General features: G+C 34.4%; 1 protein-coding gene across 2 annotated transcripts in view; it reads right to left on the bottom strand.

Annotated features, from left to right (window-relative positions):
- Nucleotides 1-679: 679 nt before the first annotated feature.
- The window catches only part of Ald1 (fructose-bisphosphate aldolase), a 106,918-nt gene continuing 83,837 nt past the window's right edge, over nucleotides 680-23,760 (bottom strand). Inside the window, exons 6-7 of one of the 2 annotated variants that reach the window (XM_090406322.1) lie at nucleotides 16,746-16,945; nucleotides 680-975 (exon numbers count right to left, since the gene is read on the bottom strand). In XM_090406322.1, coding sequence (XP_090262448.1) covers nucleotides 883-975; nucleotides 16,746-16,945 — 293 coding nt within the window. In that variant the 3' untranslated portion in view covers nucleotides 680-882. Of the gene's footprint in view, nucleotides 1,324-16,745; nucleotides 16,946-23,760 lie in introns of both variants that reach the window. The other variant, XM_090406321.1, reaches the window with a different exon arrangement.

Consider the following 23,760-nt stretch of genomic DNA (forward strand, 5'->3'; position numbering starts at 1 on the left):
CATTCAAGAAGATGAGCCTCGTATTTTGTGCTGAATACTATGGCTACTCCTTTTCCTTGATTGTCATTGCCTGAATATAACATATTGTATTTATTGCTCAGAAAGATCTCACCAGTTTTTGTCTTTTTTGTTTCAGCCATCCCTATTATGTCGATCTGGTACTTATCTAATTCCTCAGCTAGCTCCATTTCTTTGCCATTCAGGCTTCTTATGTTGATAGTACCGATCTTTAACTCTGGTGATGTTGAGTTGGGGCGTATTTTCATATTTGTTCCATTGGCTTTTCACTGTTCGCTCTGGTTCCCTGGCGAAAACAAAGGGGACCTTGTTTAACTGGGTGACGCCCCAGCCGGCATGAAATTTTGTCGTGTTGTACCATCATTTTGTATTTTGGTTTAACCAATAGGAATACAGTTTTGTAGGCTAAATCCCAAATTGCCAGCCCATCCTCGTTCGTTCAGTATCCAGGCAGACACCCAACAGGGTGCAGCACCACAAGAAGGTGAAGATTGGACATGAGGTCAGAAGCCCTGGTTGGTTCTCCGCATTCCTTTAAAGGCTATTGGGAAGTCTCCTCTCAGTTATACAGCTTTTTTGCATTCATTTTGTATTTTAAAAGTATCTCAAATTCTTTTCTAAAAAATCCACAACAAAAGAATTCACTAGAATTTAAATGCACTTGTGATTGAGAGGGAACAACTTTATTTCAGAGTGTAGTAATTAATGTTACAGAGGATAAACTATAATTTGTACACATTGAATAATTCAGCATGGAAAGCTCCTGAATGTAGAGCAATTTACAGGAGGTATAGTTGTCCTGTCTCATTAAGCAGAAAACAAGAATTAAAGTTTCTATATAAATGAAATTGCTAAGTCATATATTCAGTATTCGTGGTCCTTGATAAAGAGGGTATCTTCTGCTGCAGCCCCAGAAACTCCACCACCATACTTGCCAAGGGCAGCTTCCCCATTGGCCTAAATAGAAAAATAGTAAGGCAATACATAAAATGTAAAGTAGAATAAAGCATGCATATGTATGACAGAAAATAAAAGCAGAAAGTATATCATGCACCATGAAGTGGGTTGGGGGGGGGGGGGGGGAAATAAATTTTTCAAGAATATAAAGGCATTCTCACAAGTGCTTGGTTATATATTGCATTAGTATAAGTGCAAAAGGGGAAAGGAAGGCTGTGCACTAAAGCAGTATATCAATATTTTTAGAAGTTACTAATAAGAATGGACAGGGACAAAATTGGACTTTGCTGCTGCTACACTTTTGACTGATCCAGCTACATAGCGACCCATGCATGCAAGTCCGTTTGCCTAGAAAAATAAAAAATATTTTCAGTCACAGTGAACATTACTATGCTAAAAAAACTCGTACCTGACACATGCAAGAGAGCAGTTATTACATAAGACCAGTTATTACATAAATATTGATTAAGAAAATAATTAATGATAGGTACATAAAATTCATAAATAGATATTTTATGAATGCAATGCTAACATTTGTGTGTGTGTATAAACAATACTATTAGACAATCATGCAATTTAAACATAACTCCGTCTGAAGAAACCAGTTCCTCATAAAAACAACTGGCTCACAAAACAATGACATCTACAAAATAGCATGCAATTTAAATCATCAGCTTCACTATGCAGTATATAGTTTTATTTTACCTTGTAATATCAAGAAAGCAATAAGCATCTGGATACTAAACTGTAATTGATCCTGTAATTTACATACATGCTCATCTATTCAATAAATATGTTCCATCAAATATTCATTTTGCCTTTAATTTTTTGCTACCCTGTTTAACAATGTTGCATAAATCTTTTCATCCTTAATTTTTGCATCTCATGCTGAATGAAATGAAAATACTTCAGGAGCAAAATTTGCTGGCTTATGCTTGGATAAAGGATTAAACCAAGAATATAAAGCCATCTTTAATTTATATTATTGAAAGTGGTTAAATTTTGAGTGCTGGCATTGTAAGTATGCTGTACGAAAGAGATGAAGTCTTTTATTTATTTGCAAACCTATAGTATACCCTCTGTCCAAAAAGAAACCGAACTTTTGATAGAAAATAAAACACGGGCCAATTATAATTATTCAAATCATTTATTCAATCAACATACTCTCCCTCAGCTTCGATACAGCATTTGGCACGGTCAATTAATTCGTTAAATTAGTTTTTAATATCGGTTTTTGGGATACTGTTGAGGGTTGTCGTTGCTACCGCTTGAACATTTTCAATGGGGTTGTATCGCTTTCCTTTCATTGACCAATGAAGTCATGGAGAGAAAAAGTTACAGGGTGCTAAATCAGGTGAATACACCGAGTGATCCAACACACAAACTTGGTTTTTGCTCAAAAACTGTCTAACAATGTTCGCACAATGAGATGGTGCATTATTGTGCAAAAGTGACCAGCTGCCTGCATCACGATATTCATACCGTATGCGACGAATTCTCGCTATCAATCACTTCAAAACTTAGAGATAAAACTCATCATTGACTGTTTGGCCAGGCGGAACGAATTCTTTGTGGATAACGCCCTTGGAATCGTAGAAACAAACTGGTGCTTTGTTTCAGGCTCATACTCAAAACGGCACGTTTCGTCACCAGTAACAATCATTTCAATGAAGTTAGAGTCCTTACAAGCAGTTTTAATGAGGTCCTTGCAGTGTTCAGTTCGATACATTTTTTGGTCGTTGGTCAACTTGTGGGGAACAAATCATGAATTCAATTTACGAAGGCCCAACTCTCGGTCAAAATGTGCACAGTTGATTTTGGAATTCCCAATTCATCTTCAAATCAATCTCGCAGATGATTTCGGGTTTTCTTTGATGAAATCGCGTACCTTTTGGATGTTAACTTTGCTCAGTCCAGTTTTTGGATGGCCCGGATTTTCGTCGTCCTCAAGCGTCTCACGACCACCTTGAAATCGCTTAAACCACTCTTAAACTTGAGTGCAGGATAAGCATTCATCACCGTATGCTTTTTGAAGCATTTGACGCATTTTGGTAAAACTTTTACCAAGTTTAATACAAAAGTCAATCGCAGCTCTGTTTGAAACTCATTTTCTGACCGTTCGTCAAAACACACACAGTCACTAACTCTGCTTCTAATGAAGCAAATGTCATAAACAGTTGACAACACTAATGAAGGTTGCCGCTTTCGACAAGTATATTTTTGTTGTCGAAATAAACTAAATCGAAAAATTTAGTTTATTTTTGGACAGAGGGTGTATTTAGTATTATTGGTGGGCTAAGGATAATTTTTTAATCAATTTTATATATATTTTTGATTTATTATTTTTTTTTCCATAGTCTGGAATACTTCCTCTAAGAGACCAAACATGAAACTTTTTCAAGTTACTTCAGGCCTACAAGAAGTCTGTCTTATTGGCAGGATTCAGTGTGAGAATCTTATAGGTGTCATGGACTTCACCAGCAACTTAATATAAAAATCCAATATTTATAATACAAAGTAATTTTCAATATGATTGAATACTATTAGCAAGAATTTTATTTCTGCTACTTGTATTCGTTTTATGACAAAAAATATAGGTGAAGCATCCCCTGTGAAATAAGATAAATTCCTATATAATCATACTCTGGAGTTACATCACCTTCAGTTCTGATATCCCAGAGCAGTACACCAAAGCATATTGTGTTTTGGTTAAATTATAGAGTTAAATTCTACAATTTAAGTTAATAAGAAAATGAACTACAAAATCACTAGTCATATGATGTCATAAGGATTTTATCATGTTGAAAAAAAAGGGTAGCCAGGTATAAATTCATACTGTACTGTAGCGCATGAAGTATCTCCCATAAGCTGAAAATGTTATGGTACTGCATTATGTAGTATGTAAATGAAAAATCTGTTAATGACATAAATGTGAAACTAAAACAGCAGAAATGCAATGTCAGATTTTGTTCATAGTATCAGTCTTTGGTTGGGCTAAACATAAGATTTTTTACAGTAGTTTAGGTGTTTCTGATTCTGATAATGCACTGCCAACAGATAGCACTTTAGCTCTCCAGCCAATAAGGCTGGAAGTTAATAATCTCATTCTGGGCATGGATGATTGTGGATGTCTTTAGGTGGCAATGAATTCTGCTGCCTGGTGCAAAACTACCAACCTGATAGTAGAGACCTCAAGTGGCTTGAAAAAAATTCCCTGTTTGGTTCCTTGCATAGAGTTCTAGATTTAAAACTTAGATTTAAATTTAGATTTCAGAAGACTGAAATGACTGGTATGGAGTGAAATGAGTCAGATCATAATATGGCTGCTCTTCTAATCATGACACCTAGATCACTAAACCTAAGTCACCTGTGGAAGATTTGGTGCCTACACATCACGTCTGAATGGTATGACACAAGAAGCAGCATCTGGGCAGTCTCAGTGGCACTTTTATGCTTTCATTCTAGTGGTCTTATTGCCAAAGCCATTGCATCATAAAAGTATACAAAATCAACTCCAGAGAGCACTGCCTTTCAACACAATTGGTACCAATGCAATGACTAAATAGGTATGCCCCAAGTCATTTAGCTTCACGAAAGCTACATGACTTGGAGTGCAGGATTGTGCAACAGCTCTACATTTGTGAAGGTTTTCAGTATTGAGCCCACATTATAATATAATTATGGAGTTTAATAAAAATAAGCAATTAAGACCCAAACTCCCCACAGAACTGCTAAACCATAGAAACTTACGTCTAACTCTACATTTGCTCTAGCACTGCACCTATTTTGATTTGTTCGATCATGCACATGAATCATTATACTAACCTAAATAGAACAGACTTAAACTACCTCAGCCTACATTCAAGTTCTCCCATAAAATAAATTACTGGGTTAACAAATTAGCAATTTTTTCTTAGAACTCAATACCTCAGGTATAGTCTAACTGTTTTACCTCTAACACAGCTCTCAGCTTCATAATTTAAAACTGATTTGAACACCATTCAAGTAAGTGACCAAGTGAATATTTTGACAAAAATTATGAAAAAGCAGTTGCAAATAGTGCTTATTAATGCATATCAAAGCATTTTAATGCTGAGTCAATAATACTTAGCATTCGTGAAGTGCAGATCAATAAAAAAAATTAAATTAAAAAAAAAATAAAAATAGCTATTTCAGATACCTTTATACAAGTATCTTTACTTTTAAGAGCAGGACACAAATGTTATATATGAAAAGCTTCACATGACACAAGTGATCCACAATACACTCACAGCATTAGCTGAAGTTATTTCATCAAATTTCCAATATGTACAGTGAACCCATGCCGAGCGGAGATTTGCAGAACGCGATTTTGCACATACACATTATCTTAATTGTTTCCAATGCTAGAATTTCATTCATACGCAGTACACTGCAGAGCGTTGGCAGGCAACCCTGCTTGGTGCTGCCCAAGTGACCCAGGCCAAGTTGCGATCATTTCACTCACGTTAGCAGAGCCGTAATCACGTATTTATCAGTGTTTATCCTCTTCTCCTTTTGCATTTCTTTTAATTTCAAAAATTCAATATGACATCTAAGAGGAAGAATGAAGATGATAAAGCAGCAAAAAGACAAAGTTTTGACATTATCTCAGAAAACTGAAATTTTAGATAAGTTGAAAAATGGTACAGATGTTTCATCGCTTTCAAGAGAACTAGCTATAAATGAATCAAGCATAAGAACAATACGGGAGAATGAAGAAAAGATTCGGTCTAGTGTCAAAGCTTCAGGAGATACTTTGGCAAAGGTTGCTCAAGTTTCAAGAAGAATTCTGCAATTGGAAAATACGGAAAAAATATTAATAGCTTGGACTGACAATCAAGTAAACAAAAAAGGCTCAGGTGTGGATGGTGTTGTTATTCGAAACAAAACTTTAGATTTGTTTTCTTTCATTTTAAATAAAGATGGTCAATCGTCAGAGAAAATTGACTTTCAAGCAACCAAGGTTGGCTTAAAAACTTCTTCCTTATACCCTCTTTTACTTTGCAGTGTCGAGGGTCCATTGATCATCGGACCTCACTCCGTTTACAGGATAAGGTGGTCAGCCATATGCCCCGGTGTATCCTATGGCCTGTAGTGTTGAGTTCTCAAGGCCAGTTTGCCTGCTTTGCGGGATGAAAAACCCCAGAATAAACTGGGTAAAAAACCCTGCTGGGTAAAAAACCCTGCCCAAGACTGGCTAATTTGGCTATGGCTGAGGAAGATCCTTCAGCTCCTCACGTCACCGACGGGAATCGAACCTAGGACACTCCTTCCCCAGGCATATGGTTGCGAAGTGCATGGCCACTAGGCTAACTGTGCTTGAAAACTTTAAGCATCATTTTAATTTGCACAATGTAAAGCTTCAGGGAGAAGCTGGCTCTGCAGATAAAGAAGTAGCAGAGAAATTCAAACCCCAATTTTTGAAATTCATTGAAGAGAGGGGCTAGGTTCCGCAACAAGTTTTCAATGCGGATGAGACGGGCCTATTTTATAAGCAAATGGGACAACGAACCTACATCACAAAGACACAAAAGGTTGCCCCAGGTTTTAAAGCTTTTAAGGATAGACTCACTTTGCTTTTTTATGGAAATGCATCAGGCGACTTCAAGTGCAAGCCTCTGCTCATTTAATCTATCTAAAATGCCTCATGCATTGCAGGGAAAAAATTTTGAGCAATTGTCCGTTGTGTGGAAGCGGAATAGAAAAGCTTGGTAACAAAAGCTCTCTTTAATAACTAGTTTGAAAATTCATTCGTTCAAGAAGTCAAACATTACTTAGAACAGCAAAACCTGTGCTTTAAAGTTCTCCTAATTCTCGATAATGCTCCAGGACACGATGCTGAAGCCCTCACACAACATTGCATCCAAATGTAGAGGTTTTATTCCTCCCACCTAACACCACTTCCTTAATCCAACCAATGGATCAAGGGATCATAAAAGCATTCAAAGCCTATTATGTCAGGCATCTTTACACCTCTGCAAATAAAGTACTAGACGAAGGAAAGCATGACACGTTAATGGCATTTTGGAAGCAATTCAACATAAGCCACTGCATAGAAATGATTAAACTTGCATGGAAACAAGTGAATTCATCAACATTGAATGCTTGCTGGCATCAGCTCCGGCCAGAAGTTGTCAACAATTTTAAAGGATTTCAATCGATTGAAAATGAAGCCAAAGAAATTGTACAAATTGCAAAAGCAATTGGCGGCGAAGGATTTTCAGATATGGAAGAAGGAGAAGTCAAAGAATTAATCAAGAAATAACGAATGAAGAAATGGATGATCTTGTAACACCAGCTGACAGTGAAAGCAGCGATAGTGAAGAAGAAGATAAAGTGCCTTTAACTTACAAGAAGTTAAACGAATTGTCAAAAAAGGCACAGGAACTGTCTGATATTGCAATCGAGATTGGCCCAAATGAAGAAAGAAAAGGACACTTTATGAAAGGCATTGAAAAACTCTGCGCTCCTTACCACCTAACTTTTAAAGAGTTGCTTCAGTCATTGTCCCAAGCAAAAATCACTAGCTTTTTAAAAAAATAATTGTATCATGTACCTACTTATTAAGCAGTAATAAAAATCATTTCAATTAACATTTGTTTCATTTTTCCCTTATAATTACAACAATATTCAGGTTAGTTTAAATTATACATACATACTTTCTTAATTTGAACTATACCTAACACATTTTTTTCCATAGAAAGTTAACTTTGCAGAATGCGATTTTGCCGTGCACACAATGTATTAATGACATAACCCCCCTGCATTCGGCAAGGGTTTACTGTACTCTCAGAAGATGCAGGATACCATGATAATGGTACCACATGAAAAGTTTACGTTACCAACTTCCATTGACAATTTTCCTCAAAATTAGTTCCATCTGTCAGTACTGTCATATCTTATATTTTGACCTGCTAAAGGCACTTGTAACAGCATCAATCTACCAAGATATTTATCTTCCTCTGGGCCTTTTCTATCAAAACACTTATTTTGCCAGCCTTTCCTATTCCATTCTGATAATGGATGGAACTACCTGAGATTAGCCCTGCTCATCTCTCTGGATGCTAACAATGTCAAGTTCTTTCCTGATATCTTTATATTTAATATGATTCTGCTATTCATACCATCTGCTCACTTTCCTAATTTTTCTTAAAACTCATATCTCAGGTCTAGTCTTAACTGTTGTACTTCTAACACAGCTCTCAGCTCCATAATTTAAAACTGATTTGAATACTGCTGATTTAGTGTTTTGGCTAATTTCTTATTCTATACAATATTTATTCAACTGTTTCCCCTTCAATACCACCTGTACTTATTCTCTTTATATATTTAATTTTCCATTTTCACTAAAAACTATGTCTAAATAGCTGAAATGTTTTACATGCTTCTTCCTATTTTCATAGAGTCTCTTTTATTATTATTTATTTATTTATTTTTTTATTACAAATGCCACTCTCCTTCATAGTTGTTGTTCATCCACACAGATGAACAACATTAATGATAATGTGTACTTTTGTCTTGAACCTGATTTTACATCAAACCATCTTCCATAGACTATGTGTTACCTCATGCAATGTTGTATTTGCATCATATAACTAACAGCTTTCCTTGTACTTCAGTACTAGAAAGTCCTTGTACTAGAGCACATATTTGTACTCCAATGTTTTAGTACAAGATGCCCTATAACTGCAACAGTCCTTGGCATCTTGTCATGTGTTTTCCAGATCTATAAAACCAATTCAGATCTTTGCATACCCATACTTTCTGAACTATTTGTCTTAAAGTGAATATCTCTTTCTGACAACCTCTATTTAAGCCTGAATCCAGCTTGTTCTAAGTTTCTCTTCCACAATTTTCTTAGCCTCTTCTCAAGTATGTTGCATTGGAACATTCAGTAGATAAATTGACCTGTAATTATCACATGCAGTTTCCTTTATAGATGGGTAAGAGCTCTAATCCAATCATCCAGAATTTGTCTGTCTGACCAAATCTTCTGAATTGCCTCCATATTTCAGCATTTCTGGTCAAATATCCATACCAGCTGGTTTCCACATTTTAGATGTTTGGTGGCTTTGTTCTACTTGAAGTAGTAGTAGTGTTATATACTCAGATTACATTTCTCTTGAATATTTTCTATTACTTAATTTAGCAATCTTTCAAATGAATTACTTCAGACATTTAGAATATATCTTCTGTTTTCATGTCATATTTTAATATATGCTTTTCTCTATTTCTAAGCTTTTTCAATAGCATCTTACAATAAAAATCTCAGGTTGCTATTTTGCAATTTTCTCTGCATCGTTTCATAGTACGTGCTGACTTTTCCCAAAGGAACTTTCAATATGCTTTCTTTTCCACAAATGCCGCTAACTTCCTGAATGGTGCAGTGATTTTGTTCCCTTGCAGACAACTGCACCACATGCTTCTCTGACTGAATCAATATTTTCTTTAGATTCTGTCAATGAGTCCCAAAGGTTTTGTTCTTGTTTATAAACTTATTTTTTTCTTGAATAATATTTTTATCTTTCATTCTACTGTTCGCCTTGGAAGAACAAACTCAACATCAGAAGAATTGGAGCCATCAACGTAAGAAGCATTAATGGAAATTAAATCAAAATTGCAGCGGAACTGAAAAAGTACAGCATGGACACAGCTGGCATTACTCAGACAAAAACAGGTGAAATCCTATTAAGTATAGGATGTTATATTCAGATAATAATGATAAAAAAAAAGGAAGGAGTAATAATTGCATTCAACAAACATGAACTTCTTGAATGAAGGCCATTTCAGTAGTTATGTGAGCAAACTTCAAACTGGGAAATAGACTATGAAACTTATCTGTATCTATGGTCACACAAAAGGTTAAGGAAGAGGTAGAGGAAATTTTCATTATTAGAGTAGGCATGTGACAAAGAAAAAGTCCTTACTAGAGTTCAGTTACTGTATGTCTGGTGGGACTTGTTTCTTACTCTGTTCAGATAAAGTTTGAAGAAAAAGGCCTAATAGTAATAGCAAGCATCTGTGAATTTCTTCTCAGGATACAGACTAGTCATTACTAACACTATACTCCAATGTAAAGGATGTACAAAAGTTAAAGTCAAGAAGACAAAAATTAAGAAAAGCCTCATTGACTGCTATCGGTGAGCGTGACATCTTCATGCCAGGATATCAGAGTATACCCAAGGATTTGAATGCGATCATCACTTACTTTTAAAAAGGGGGAAAAAAAAAAAAGAATGTCACGCTGTAAAGAAGAGCATGCAAGAAAGCTTTAAGAATTAAAGTTGAACAGCTTTTACAGGTGAACTGTCAACTCAACTAACACAAAACATTATTCAGGAAAAAATGAAAAATTTCAAAAACAAGAACTAAACGGTTGAATCTAAGTGGCAAACTCTGAAGAATGAAGTTGTCTGAAAGGATAGAAAAATAAGAACACCACAGTGGACACTATAACTTAAAGAAGCAACCTGGAAAAGAAGAAAGCACACTGAGAGATTCTAGCAAGAAAGTTGGTAGATGCCCTAAAAGAATACAGAGATAATATCTAAGAGCTATGTGCAGAAGTAGCTAAACAAGTCATCTGAAGATTTCAGTAAGAATACAGCAGACATATCAGGAAAGTGGTAAAATGTTCTGGGACTACTGAAATAGCTTAGAAATGGTAGAAAGAGTATACTAAAAAGGAATCAAAGATGATAAAGGCGATACAAAAACTGAAGAAACTTGGCCAAATGATGTTGTCAAGATCAAATTTTCTCTTTACAACAAATAGATGAGAAATAACGGGAATATTACAACAATCTTAAGTTTTGAAGATCTGGAAAAAGGCATGTGACAAAGTGCTCACAGAACAACTTTTCAAAATGTTATGGGGTAAATGAACTCAGGTGTAAGACTTGTCTGCACATTATCTCCACTCTTCTTCATTTATATGGATCACGTTATGGAAGAAAATGACATTAATCACGTTATGGAAGAAAATGACATTAAAACTGATATGAGAATTAGAGATATCAAACTTAGTTTGACTTTATGTAGGCATACTCCTAAACATATCCAGTGCAAGTCTCCAGGATTCTCTAACCAACTGAAGAACAGCTGTAACAAACGTGGCATAAAAATCAGTAATAAAAAGACTGAAATTACGAAATATGCAGGAACATGGAAAAATTCAGCTGCATTCATTTCAGCAATATTTGCTATGTAATATGAAATATTTGCTGAAATGCAAATATCTCAGCAATTTAGACAGTTTTTAATGGAGATGGCAAATTAACTTTGGATATAGACAACAGAATAAGCAAAGCTGATATGGCAGAGAACCAACTAAATAAATTTATGTGGGATAAGAAAGAAATTAGCCAAACAACCAAACTAGCAGTATACAAGATAGATTCTGAAAAAAATTAGGAGCCTAAACAGATGGCCATCAATGGCAGAATCATAATAAAAATGTGAAGATATTAGGAAGTTACTTTTCAATGTTTGCATTCACGAATGTGTAAGAAAGGCTAATAATCTAATCTGATATTGGTCACTTAAACAGAATGGGTGAGAAAAGGTGCAGCATAACAGGTGTTTGATGCAAAGATGGCAGAGAAAAGACCCAGCGAAAGATCAAGGTCTAGATGGATTGATTCAGTCAGAAATGCCTTAGAAGAATGAAATGTTAGATATGATAATACTGGAGTGCTGACAAGTAATAGTCTAATTTGGAGGAAAATTAGTGATATCAGATTAGCAATAATGTAAACTTAATCAAGTAGTCTTGTTCTAGTACACTCCCTTTAGGGTACATATCAGGAAATTAATGATCTGAAAGCAACTCAATTTATTCCCTTTAAAACTTTCTAAACCAATTTTCTTTTGAATTGAAATTACAAGGACCAGCTATTCAACAAGAAGACGAAGGAGCTATGAAAAACATGGAAACGTAATCAGAGATCATTAAAAGTGAAGTAGAACAAGCAATCAAAAAATTAAGGAATAACAAAGCCCCAATAGACAAGAGGTAACCAAAACGCACACATGGTGTTGAAGGATGTCGGAAAAAGTTTGGTAAAGTAGAATTACTCTATTTTGTGTTTATAATTCCTTAGAAGAGAGAAAATTATTTGTGAATGTAAATTATGAACATTATTCTAAAGGCCTTTGTGGACAGACTCCAATTAGATAGACAGCCTCCTTTTGAGAATAAGAAGAATTGTTTGGAAGAGATCTTTTGTGTTGTATGCGATTGATTTAACATAACAAGACTGGGATTGTAGATTTATAGTAACTGTGAATAACATTAGAATGTTTGTTATATTATCTTATGAATAGCTTGCAGAAAGGACTTTTGGTTTAACACCATGATGCAGAGTTAGCTAGATTATCAGAATTTTGCTGATGTTAATTCTCTACAGTAAGGAATAGATTAGTTTGGACAAATTATTATTCGGTAACTTATTGTTCCAGCCGATTCTGTAGAAGAGTATTTCAGGAGAACTATTTCATTCCATTTATTGACCAAATATTGACTCAACTTCATGAACGTTTCACTCAGCACTGCAACATTTTGAAATATATTTTTTTCTCTATTACCAAATGGAAAAGATGCTCCAACAGCAAGTGCATGCTGAAAAACCTTAGAGAGAATGCAGTCAATTGGATGCATGATTTATGCAATAAAATCTGGAAGATAGCCAAATGACTGGACTAGTTTCACTATTATCCCAATCTACAAAGAAGGCAATCAATTTGTTATGATTGATTGCCTTCTACAAAGAAGGCAATCAATCATAACAAATGTGAAAACTACCACACCATTGCCCTCATCTCACATACCAGTAAGATTTTACTATGCATTAAGGAAAGATTACAAAATTTTATAGACCTTTAGATCTCAAAAGAACAAGCAGGATTCAGAAAGGATCGGTGAACTAGAGATCATATATCTAACATCAGACAAATAATTGAAACAGCAAGGGAATGCAACTTAAGCCTTTATCTATGCTTTATAGATTACTCCAAGGCCATTGACTGTATGAGGTGGGATATTTTATGGTATATCATGCAAGGTTTGGTATTCCTGATTTATCTAGTAGTCCTCAAAGAACTTATAAAAGAAATCAAACAACAGTAAGATTGAAAACTCAGTGTTCCCTGCATTCCATCTTGAAAAAAGGATGCATACTCTCACAATTACTATTCACCCTTTACAGCAAAACTACATAGGCTGTTCAATAAGTAATAAGACTATATTTATACAGAAAACAGATTACCTTTAATCTGTCATTTACATGGTCTTTTTCGAAGTAACTACCGCGAGACGTGATGCATTTGTCCCAACGTTGCGTCCACTTCTTAAACACATGTGAGAGTCCGTTTTTTGAGAGTTCTTTCAAAACCGCCTCTGCAGTTTTTACACATGCTTTGTTGCTTTCGAAATGGCAGCCTCTTAGTGGTTTCTTGAGCTGAGGAAACAGCCAGAAATCGCACAGTGCGAGGTCAGGACTGTATGGAGGGTGTGGTAGGATATCTATGTTGTTCTTCTGCAAAACGTCCACTACACAACCAGCGATATGTGGCCTTGCATTATCGTGGTGCAATAAGAAGCTATTCTTCAGCAATGGACGCTTTCTTTTGATGTGCTTGATGATAATCGCTGCTATGTTGATCATTGTCTCTGTGATGGACGTTGAAGGTCTTCCCTAACATTCAAGATCTTCCACATTTTGTCTTCCTTCCTTAAAAGTTTTATGCCAGCAAAAAACACTTGCCCTTGACATTGCTTCATCGTGGAAAGCTTCGCGTATCATGTTAAAAGTGTTCGATGCAAATTTTTGCAAACACACACAAAATTTAATCGCATAATGCTGTTCCAAGGACGCTTCCATTTCGAAGCCTGGTCACTCCTTGTAGGCGCACCGATGAGCACTTGTTTAGTCATGTGATACTCTGGCACATCAGCCCATATACACCATCTATCAACCTCTTTTGTTAATACAGACAGCAACATTTCTTTATTCCACAGAAATTAATATTGTGATGAGTGGTTTCGCCACCGTAAAATTAGTCTTATTACTTATCGAACAGCCCACGTATAATGAAAACATCTGTAGAAAAATGGAATGGAGGCATTAAATTAGGTGGCCAAACAATCACTAACCTACGATATGCAGATGACACAGTGATAATAGCAACAAATGAACAGGAATTAAAATCCATCCTAAATCAATTAGAATCAGAAAGCTTAAGCCATGGTTTACGAATAAATCAAGACAAAACCAAAATAATGATTTTAAACAACACAGAGGAGATAGATATAGAAGGAATTGAAACTGTTGACAATTTCAACTACCTTGGAGTGATAATAACAAAAAAAAAAAAAAAAAAAAGATGGATGTAAAAAAGAGATCAGAAGAAGAATAGTACTAGCTAAGAAAGTGATGACTGATTTATCTAAGATCTGGAAAGACAGGCACATCTCCAAAAAGACAATGAAAAAAGATGACAGAAGAATTGAGGCATTCGAGCTCTAGTGCTGAAGAAGATTATTAAGAGTGTCTTAGACAGAAAAATGAACAAACAAAAGTATCCTAGAAGAAATGAATATCCACACAAGACTGATAAACATAATTGACAAGAGAATAGTTCAATATTTTGGACACATATATAGGAGGGAAGGCAACTGCCTGGAAAAAAAGATCCAAGGTAAACCAAGTGGGAAAAGAAAAAGAGGAAGATCCCCCCCCCAATAGGTAGCTTGACCAAATATCAAGAATCACTGGACTTAAACTAGAACAAACAATAAGAGAAGCACAGGGGAGAAAGAAACGGAAAAGCATCATCAGGAAGGTCACGAGTCCTCAGACATGAGGAGATCCAAGACAGATGATATTCAAATTTAATCCTGCTCAAAAGAAATGGTTAATTAACTTCCTATTCAAATCCCCTACACATGAATGCCCTCAACAAGGAGACAATATCACTATCAACAACAGAAGTTTATTTTTTGTCATCTATGTGAATCTGTACAGATTTATGCTCTAAAAAGTTGTTAGTGATGACTAGTCATATTCTGAACAGAAACCCAGCACATACTTACCAATATTAGATTTACTCTTTCTCAAAACATTTCTGTGTGCCTGGCATGCATTTCTTACTCTGCTATTTAGATTTCCACTAAGTAACAATTTTTCCTTTATCTACCTTTGCTAATGATTTTAAAAATTCCTCTAGTTGCTTAGCAGAACCTTCTATGAGACTATAGGTACACAGAAGCCAGATTGTCTGATTCTCCATTTTGATGTTTGCTCACATCCCCATTTGACGTTGCTTACCATTCAAGAAAATTATGTTTAATACTATACTACTCCTTTCTTTCCCCGATCCTTAACTACCTAATAACATCTTATTTTTGTTATTTTGAAGAATCTCACCCATTTTTGTCCTCTTTGTAACACAAATTTTGTTAATATAGTTCTTCTAGCTCTTCTGCCTGCTCACCTCTTGAATTCTGCTGATATTGAGTGAGTTTGTTTTGTCAAAAAACAAGACTTGATACTCTTTCTGGAATGCATAATGTGCAGAGGACTGATGCAATGTCTAGAAAAAAAAGTGGAGGCTTATGATAAACTAATGGAGAAAGGGTAGTCAGCTTTACAATGGAAAAAAAAACATCCAAAAAGGACAATACTCCTGGTATTTCTTTTTAAGGAGAAATTTTAAGTCTGGGATGAAGAATTTTTTTTTTTTTTAAGAAATAATTGCAGATCTTGATATTACTTTTCCATATGGCAAAAACATCATTAACAATAATTTTGGATGAGTATAAAGTTCTCTTCTAAATGCTCCTTGCCAACATATAGAAATAAACTACCCATAACAGCAATTCCTTCAACTTGTTTATAAAATTTAATCTTATAAGAGAAAAAAAATATTCAGAGTCAATCTGAGCAGTTCTCTGCTGTTGGCAGGAAAATCTTAAGCCATATTCCAGAGAATTTGCAGGAGGAATACTGGTAAAAGAGGGAAGTAATGTTAAAATTTACCAAGATATCAAGAATCTGAAATATTTAAAATAAAAATTCATGGTACTTTTTAATGTCTGAACTGACTTGTGACATTACCAAATTCTTGTCCAACAATCTTTGCTCTAAGTAAGAGAGTAATTGGCCTCAAAGGGGAACCTGATTTGTGAACCTTTGGTAAACCCACAAATCCTGCAGTCTAGCAGGGATATGCTGAAATTTTTTTCAACAGTTGGCTGATCTAATGAAGTAATGTCAGATCAGATTATTAGATTATTTGATGGTTCCCTGCTTATTATCATGGAGGTACTACAATCTCGTAGAAGATTCACTGATGTACAGTCGCTGTCCTGGTGGTGTTTAGCATTTGTGTAGTATCCAAAATTACTTGGAACTATGTAATGAATACTGTAGTTAGATGCTGTGTTTATATAACACAAAATGTATATGAACTGTTTTGTTCTAAGTAACAAAGTGATAATTTTTATTCGAAATAAAGAATCAACATGTAACTATAAATACTAAAATATATAGCTTCAAAACAAGGATAACTGTCTAGTATTTGTCAACTGTCACAAATATTTAAATTATCAAATCAATTTACATATAGCTGACTAGATGTTTTAAAAAGACACTTAACCAACTGAAGTTGGTAATAAAAAAAAACAAAATTTTAAATATTTTATGTTCTGCAATCAAGACTACTTTTAATTACAAAGGAGACAGACTTGCCTTTGCCCTCTTCATTAATTCATCTTGTCCAGCTTTTACATTCTCAGGCTTGCCAGACCAAGCCTTCAGTGCACTAGCCTGGAGTGCACGCCCATAGCTGAATGTAAGAGCCCATGGTTTCTTTCCTTCATATCGGTTCATGGCATCCAAATTCAAGGATGCTTCTTCTTCAGACTGTCCACCAGACAAAAATGTAATCCCTAAAAAAAAAAAAAAGAGTTAACTTCTCTTTCCATTATGTAGCACATTTTTTTTCTTGTATATTTCTTGTACATTAACATATTAAATTATATTTATAAACTTATTTGCTTCCTAATGTTTTTAAATGGTAAATCTCTAAAGGCATTTGGCAATGCCTTAAAGATGCCATTTGTGTGTGTGCACCAAATGGAAGATGCCCTATTAGAAGGTATATTCCTGGATACTGAATGAATGAGGATTGGCTAGCAATTTAAAACTTAGAATCAAATTGCTCCATATTGGAGCAATTTGATTCTAAAACCAAAAACAGAATGATGATGGTACAACATAATGGAAAGTGATACCAACTGAGACTTTGCCTATTAAACAAAGCTCTCTACTGTTTTCATTAGGAAACTTCAGCAAATAGTGAAAAGTCCTATTGGAGCAAACTAGCCCCAGAAATAAGGATAGACATGTAACATAAGTATCAACAGAAAAGTAGAACTAGCAGACAAAACAGAAATATCATGTTGCCATAACTAGTGTAACTGAAACAAGACAAAGGGATGAGACCTAAACAACTATAAGATGGTCTTCTTGGGTGTGCCAATCCAAAGATTGGTTGGTGGTAGTACATCATAATGTTCTATCCTGTGCTCTCCTTTTTAATTCTTAGCTTTCACCTTCAATTATTGGTAAATTGTTTATAGAGGAAATTCTGTCTGCCCTCTTGGCTTTTTCCCTTCTACAGTTCCCTCCATTATTTCTATGAATAAATGGTTCTCCATGTTACAGGTGGGTCCAATTATGCTTTTCCTTCTCCTACTGATGTTCATTAGCAACTGATTCTCATCACCCTTCTCCAGCACTAAAGTTTTCAAATGCTTTCAACTTTTTTGGTGTCTTGTTTTGTTCAAGACAAGCCTCACAACCATGTAATGCTTTCATGATATGTTTTCACCAGTGTGTTTTCATGTTTAATGAGAAGTCTTTTACTTGTAAAAATGTTTCTTCTATTGTAAAATGCCTTTTTGGTCAAGCTTAGTAGTTTAGTTTTCTTATAATTCATTTTTAGGCTGTACTATATGAAAATTTCTTCCATCTTTTCAGGGTGGATTTCAGTTTGTCTTTATTATCATCAATAACTGCTATATCAACATATCAAGAGCAAATTGTAGCCAGTTAATTTCAATTCCATTTATCTTAATTCATGTTTTTATTAGTTCTGCTATTTTATTTAATGTTTCTTCAACATAGATTAAACAGTATTGTAGAAAGAGAACATTTTTGTTTTATGCCTTTATGTATCCTTTAGATTTCAAATAGTTGGTTCCAGTCAAGACTATTGAAGACTTTACCCATGTCACTATCAGTAGTTTTATTCTTTTCAAATCTTCTAAAAAAGCTGATTGCATCTCTTGTTTCGTTTCCTGAACCCAAATTGGTCATTACTGATAATATATTTCTCAGGCTTATTTGTTAGTCTTTTCTTCGTATAATTTTTAGTAATATTTTTGAAACATGTGATATTAAACTTACTATTGATGATTTTCACATTTGTCTGCATTATTTATATTAAGAATGAAAATGACAGAGCAACGTGTAGTCTTTGGTAATGATTCCAGTTTTATCTATCTCTCACGATCTTAAATAGATATGACTTAGTTACGCTTCCTGAATATTTTATTAATTCTGAGGGAATGTTATGAACACCTGGTGCTTTATTAGAAGACGATTCATTTAATGCCAATTCAAATTCTTCTTGTAACATGGTTGAGACAATTTCTTCCACTTCAAACCTTGATTTATCTTCTATGGCCTCTATGTCCAGACCTTTTCCTTTTTAGAAATACTCCTTCCATCTTTCAGAAATTTCTTCCTTATCCATAAGAATGCTTCTATGTTTATTTTTGATAATTGTGCTTCATGTTTTGTTGGTCAATTCCTTTTATAATTTTATGTTTTTTATTCTCCTAGTCTTGGTTAAATCTTCTATTCTTTGCGCTTCATTATATACCTTTGTTCTTTTGCTTCTTTACATTTTCTATTTATCATATTTTTCCTTACTTTCTTCATATAGAGAGATTTTGTATTTTCTTCTTTCATCTATTAGGTTTAGAATACATGTTCCAAGACTTTTTTTTTTTTTTTTTTTTTATTCCTATGCAGTCATTGGCTGCCTTCATGATTGCATCCTTAAAATGAGTCCACTTTTTGTTGGTTTTTTCTTTCCAGGCTCTCCAATTTTACTGCTTTCATTTGTCTTCTGTTTATAGATCCTATGATTTTCCTCCATTTTCAGGTTACCTATATTCCATTTGGACTTTTTCCTTGATTGTAACAGTTTTTTTTTTTCCAAATTGCATTTCAATAAAACTAAATTGTGATCATTGTCTCCATCAACTGAAGGGTAACTTTTGCATGATTTTACTTTATTTTTAAATCTATTTCTTGTCATAATCATTTGATACCTTCCAATATCCTCTGGTATTTTCCAAGTATACATTCTTTTTGGTACCTCAAACCAATTGCTGGTAATCAAACTGAATTGATGGCAGAATGTTAGCAGCGTTCTGCTATCTATTGCATCCAAGTCCACATTTTCCTGCTTCTTTACATCTTTTCCTTGTCCAATGACTGCAATGCAATCGCCCATGAAAATGAAATTGTCTTCACTTTTGGCAAGTTTTGTCAAATACTCAATATCTGCATATACCCTTTCGACTTCATCGCTGTGGTCACTGATAAGAATGTACAGTTGTATTATTTGTTGGTTTTGCTTCAAGTTTTACCATTGTCAGTCTGTTGCCATATTTTACTGAGTTGATTACTCTTCTCATTTCTTATTGAGAACTACTGTGACTCTGAATAAATTAATTTCTGTAGCCACCATTCCATCTCATCTAATTGTTAGTATGACTATTTTTAATTTATCCATTTCTCTGATTTTCTAACTTTCTAATTTGTAGGAGATTCTTGCATTCCATGTCCCAATGAGTGTACAAGGATTTCACTGGTTTATGACAAGGAAGCCTTATTCCTTGTATACACAAGTATTGAGTCAATGTACACTTTATCTCTTAGAGCTTCCATCCATACCGCTATCTCACTAGGGAAAAATAGAACAAGGTTGTTTCCCATTGCTTTACTTGCCCAGTAGTGACAACCTTCTAAAAAGATTCAAGTGTGCTTTAGCCATTTCTAGCTGTATAAGATATTACTTGAATATTATCTTATATTCAAGTAATATCTGAAAGCAAAAACCAAACCTTGGAGACTGATTCAAAAACTCTGATTCTGACATGAGGGGGAGAGGAAATCAGAAAAGTTCTTATAAACACCTAAAACAAAAATGATATTAAAGCAACTGATATAAGCACAAGAAAGAACATAAGAGGATATATGAATATAAGAACTTAAATGACCTTCATAACTCTGCTACCAGCATGTTCTTCCTTGTGGTTGCTTTAATATCATTTCTATGTAGGTGTTTATCAGAACTTTCTCCCCCCCCCCCCCCAGATATATATAGAAAAATTCAAACTTCATGGTTAACAGAAGCAATCCTGGAAAAGAAGATGGCATATCAAAAGTTCTTAGAACTAACTCGGCAAATGCACCAAAAAGCTATATGTAAATAGAAGTGCAGTCACAGAAAGACTGCTAAAAATATAAAATATTAGGAGAATGCTCTAGAAACTACTGAATGGAGTAAAAAGAGTACTGTAATAACTGTGACTGATGTCTGGGATAATTTTTTTTATGTTGCTCTCACCCACAAAAGATTATTTACAAACCTATAATACACTTTGTACCATTTGTAGACTAAGGATTTTTTTTTCTATTTTATCAATTTTATGTATATACAGTTGACCCTTGAACAACACGGTGGGGGGGGGGGGGAATCTCTGCACTGTTCAAAAATCCACATATAATTTTTGACTCCCCAAAACCTCAACTACTAATAGCCTACTGTTGACCAGAAGCCTTAATGATAACATAAATAGTCTATTAACACATATTTTTTATGGTTTGTATGTATCATATACTATATTCTTACAATAAAATAAGCTAGAAAAAAGAAAATCATAACGAAATGAAAATACATTTACGATACGGTACTGTACTGCATTTATCAATAAATTTAGGTCGTCTGTTTACAAAATGAAACTTATGTCTGTCAGTACCAACATATTGTCTTAATAGATACAAAACACTGTAGATGTTATATGTATTACTAATACATATAACACAGTATCACAGTATTTTGATCCCAGCTAACAACTTCATTAAGCAGCTTATTTAATTGTATTTTTGTAGGATTATAATTAATTTCTTGATAGGTGGAGGCATCCTGTAAAAGGATGTCTATTTTTCTCTCATAGTCAGCCTTATCCATCACCACTACTGCTTTTCCTTTATCTGCTTTCAAAATAGACATATTGCCATTTTTTCTTAATGAAGCTAGCACCCGGGTTTCAGCACTCGATAAATTACATGGAGGCAATTTGCTTTTAAAAAAGTGAAGCAGCAACTTCAAAGCATAGTTTATTAGCATCTTTACTGGAAAGTCCCAACAGATTGCATTCGATGTTATGCAAAAATTCAAGATACAGGATGCATTTTGGTACCACAGCAAAGTCATGGCCTTTAGCTAATAGACTAGTTCCAGCATCAGACAACTATTTTGAAAAAAAAAAAAAAAAGCAGCATGGAATGAAAAAGTTGTACATTTTAATTAAAATAAATATGAAATGTTACACCTCATGTGAAATATGAGATGGCTACAATAATATAGACAAATATAATGGCCACCTTGCTCAACATTGTTATAGAACATACTGTACACATTTTAATGGTTATTTTTCTTATTGGTGCTTAAGGATCAAAGCTATATAAGTGGGAGGAGACCTCCACATAGCATTTTAAGGAATGTGGAGAAGTGACCAGGGCTTCTGACCTACTGACCAATCCTCACCTTGTGGTGAACCCTGTTAGGTATCTGCCTAGATAGTAAACATATGAAGATGGGCTGGCAATTTAGGATTCAGCTGACCAAAGGTGGGGCATCGTCTGGTTAAACAATGCCCCCATCCCACTGTTTGTCATGAAACCAGGATTAACAGTAAAACAACAGAGTTCAAGATTAGCACTATCAACATAAGATGCATCAGAAGAGAAATAGAATCAAGAAAAGAATTGGATAAAAAAAAAAAGGCAGGGGTCGGGGAGACCATAGCAGCACTATATAAGTAATCTGCATGTAATGTAATTTGAATAATTACAAGATATCATGGGGAAAATTAGACTATTAAATTAACAGTGTCTATTAGTGGAATTAGCAAATAAAGACTTAAACATTGGAACTAACCATTATGTCTGAAATTTTGAGGATGCAATTTTTAACTAGTAATCTGAAATGAACAAAACCTTTTATAAAAAGTAGACTTCTTTGCCCAAAGAAATCATCAACAAAACCTCTTTATGTTAAACCACCCCGTATTTATGGAGTTCCTGAACTCTACAAATTTAACATTCCCCTATGCCCTGTAGTTGATAGCATAGACAGTCCCCCTTTAAACTTGATCAACAGTCAGCTAATTTTCCTGTCCCCTTTACTGGCAACTCTTCTACTTTTATAAAAATAAAAAAAAAAAAAAAATTCCATCCATTGTAAATCACTAGTTAAAAACAACATCCTTTAAAATTCAGACATAATGGTTAGTTTTGATATGACGTCTTTATTTACTAACATATCGCTAATAGAGGCTCTTGATTTAATAAAGTCTAATCCTCCCCCCACCTTAATATTTTCAAATTTACTATGCATGCAGGTTACTTTATATGGCAAGGAAAAAATTTGCAGACTAAACAGTACTGCTATGGGTCATTTAGTCATTAGTATTTTTTTTTGGTATTAGTATCATTTAGTATTTAGTCATTAGCAGAGAATAATGTATTTTATATTGAAATGCGATGTTCTATGGTATCCAATTGGAATATTTATGAATTTCACGAAATCTAACAAAATCACATTTCCAGTGGATGGGGTAAGGGCTAAAATTAATTTCTGTAGATCAAAATTAATATTAATCCCATTAAGTTAAAAAAATATGACAACATGCCATAACAGGAAGTTGTATTCATTATTTCTGCAATTTGTGAACATTACTCTACTAAAAGGTATCATTTAATAATTAAATGTGATGCAATATCGAATCTTTATAACTCAAAAGATAAAAAGGAACTCTCAATCTGATTTTTAAAAAAAACTATTTTACTTGAATGCAACAGTATTATGTGAAAGTTTGTTAATTACAGTATTTGCTGGCATATAACATGCACTTTTTTTCTTTGGAAATAGTTCTGAAAAATAGGGTGCGTCTTATACAACGATACTCACAGAACAGAAGATGTTAAAAATCAACTCAAGGAATTGAAAACTCAGCTGTAATTCCAAGAGGTCTTACTAGTTAGCTTCAACCTTCAGATGTCTGTATTAATAAATTTAAAGGATTTATGAAGGACAAGTGGAACAGCTGAATGCAGTCTTCAGATTTTGAGGTTACACCACCAAGAAGAAGGAAGAGGCCTAGCATTTCACAAGTTTCTGAGCGGGTTAAAGTTTCATGGGATGCTGTGAAAACTGAGACAGTGGTTGAATCATTTAAGAAGTATGGAATTAGTTATGCAGAGGACAATTTGTTGTATGAGGACTCGGATTTAGAAGTTTCAAGTGTCTCTTCATTTAGTTCTGGAGATGAATTTCTAGGTTTTGACGAAGAAGATTAAAAGGTTTCCTAGTTGGATTAGGTATTTGTTGAAAGTAGAC

The sequence above is a fragment of the Typopeltis vanoorti genome, chromosome 16, assembly GCF_054136105.1.
Source record: "Typopeltis vanoorti isolate ZY-2024b chromosome 16, IOZ_Tvanoo_1.0, whole genome shotgun sequence".
NCBI classification, from domain to species: domain Eukaryota; kingdom Metazoa; phylum Arthropoda; class Arachnida; order Uropygi; family Thelyphonidae; genus Typopeltis; species Typopeltis vanoorti.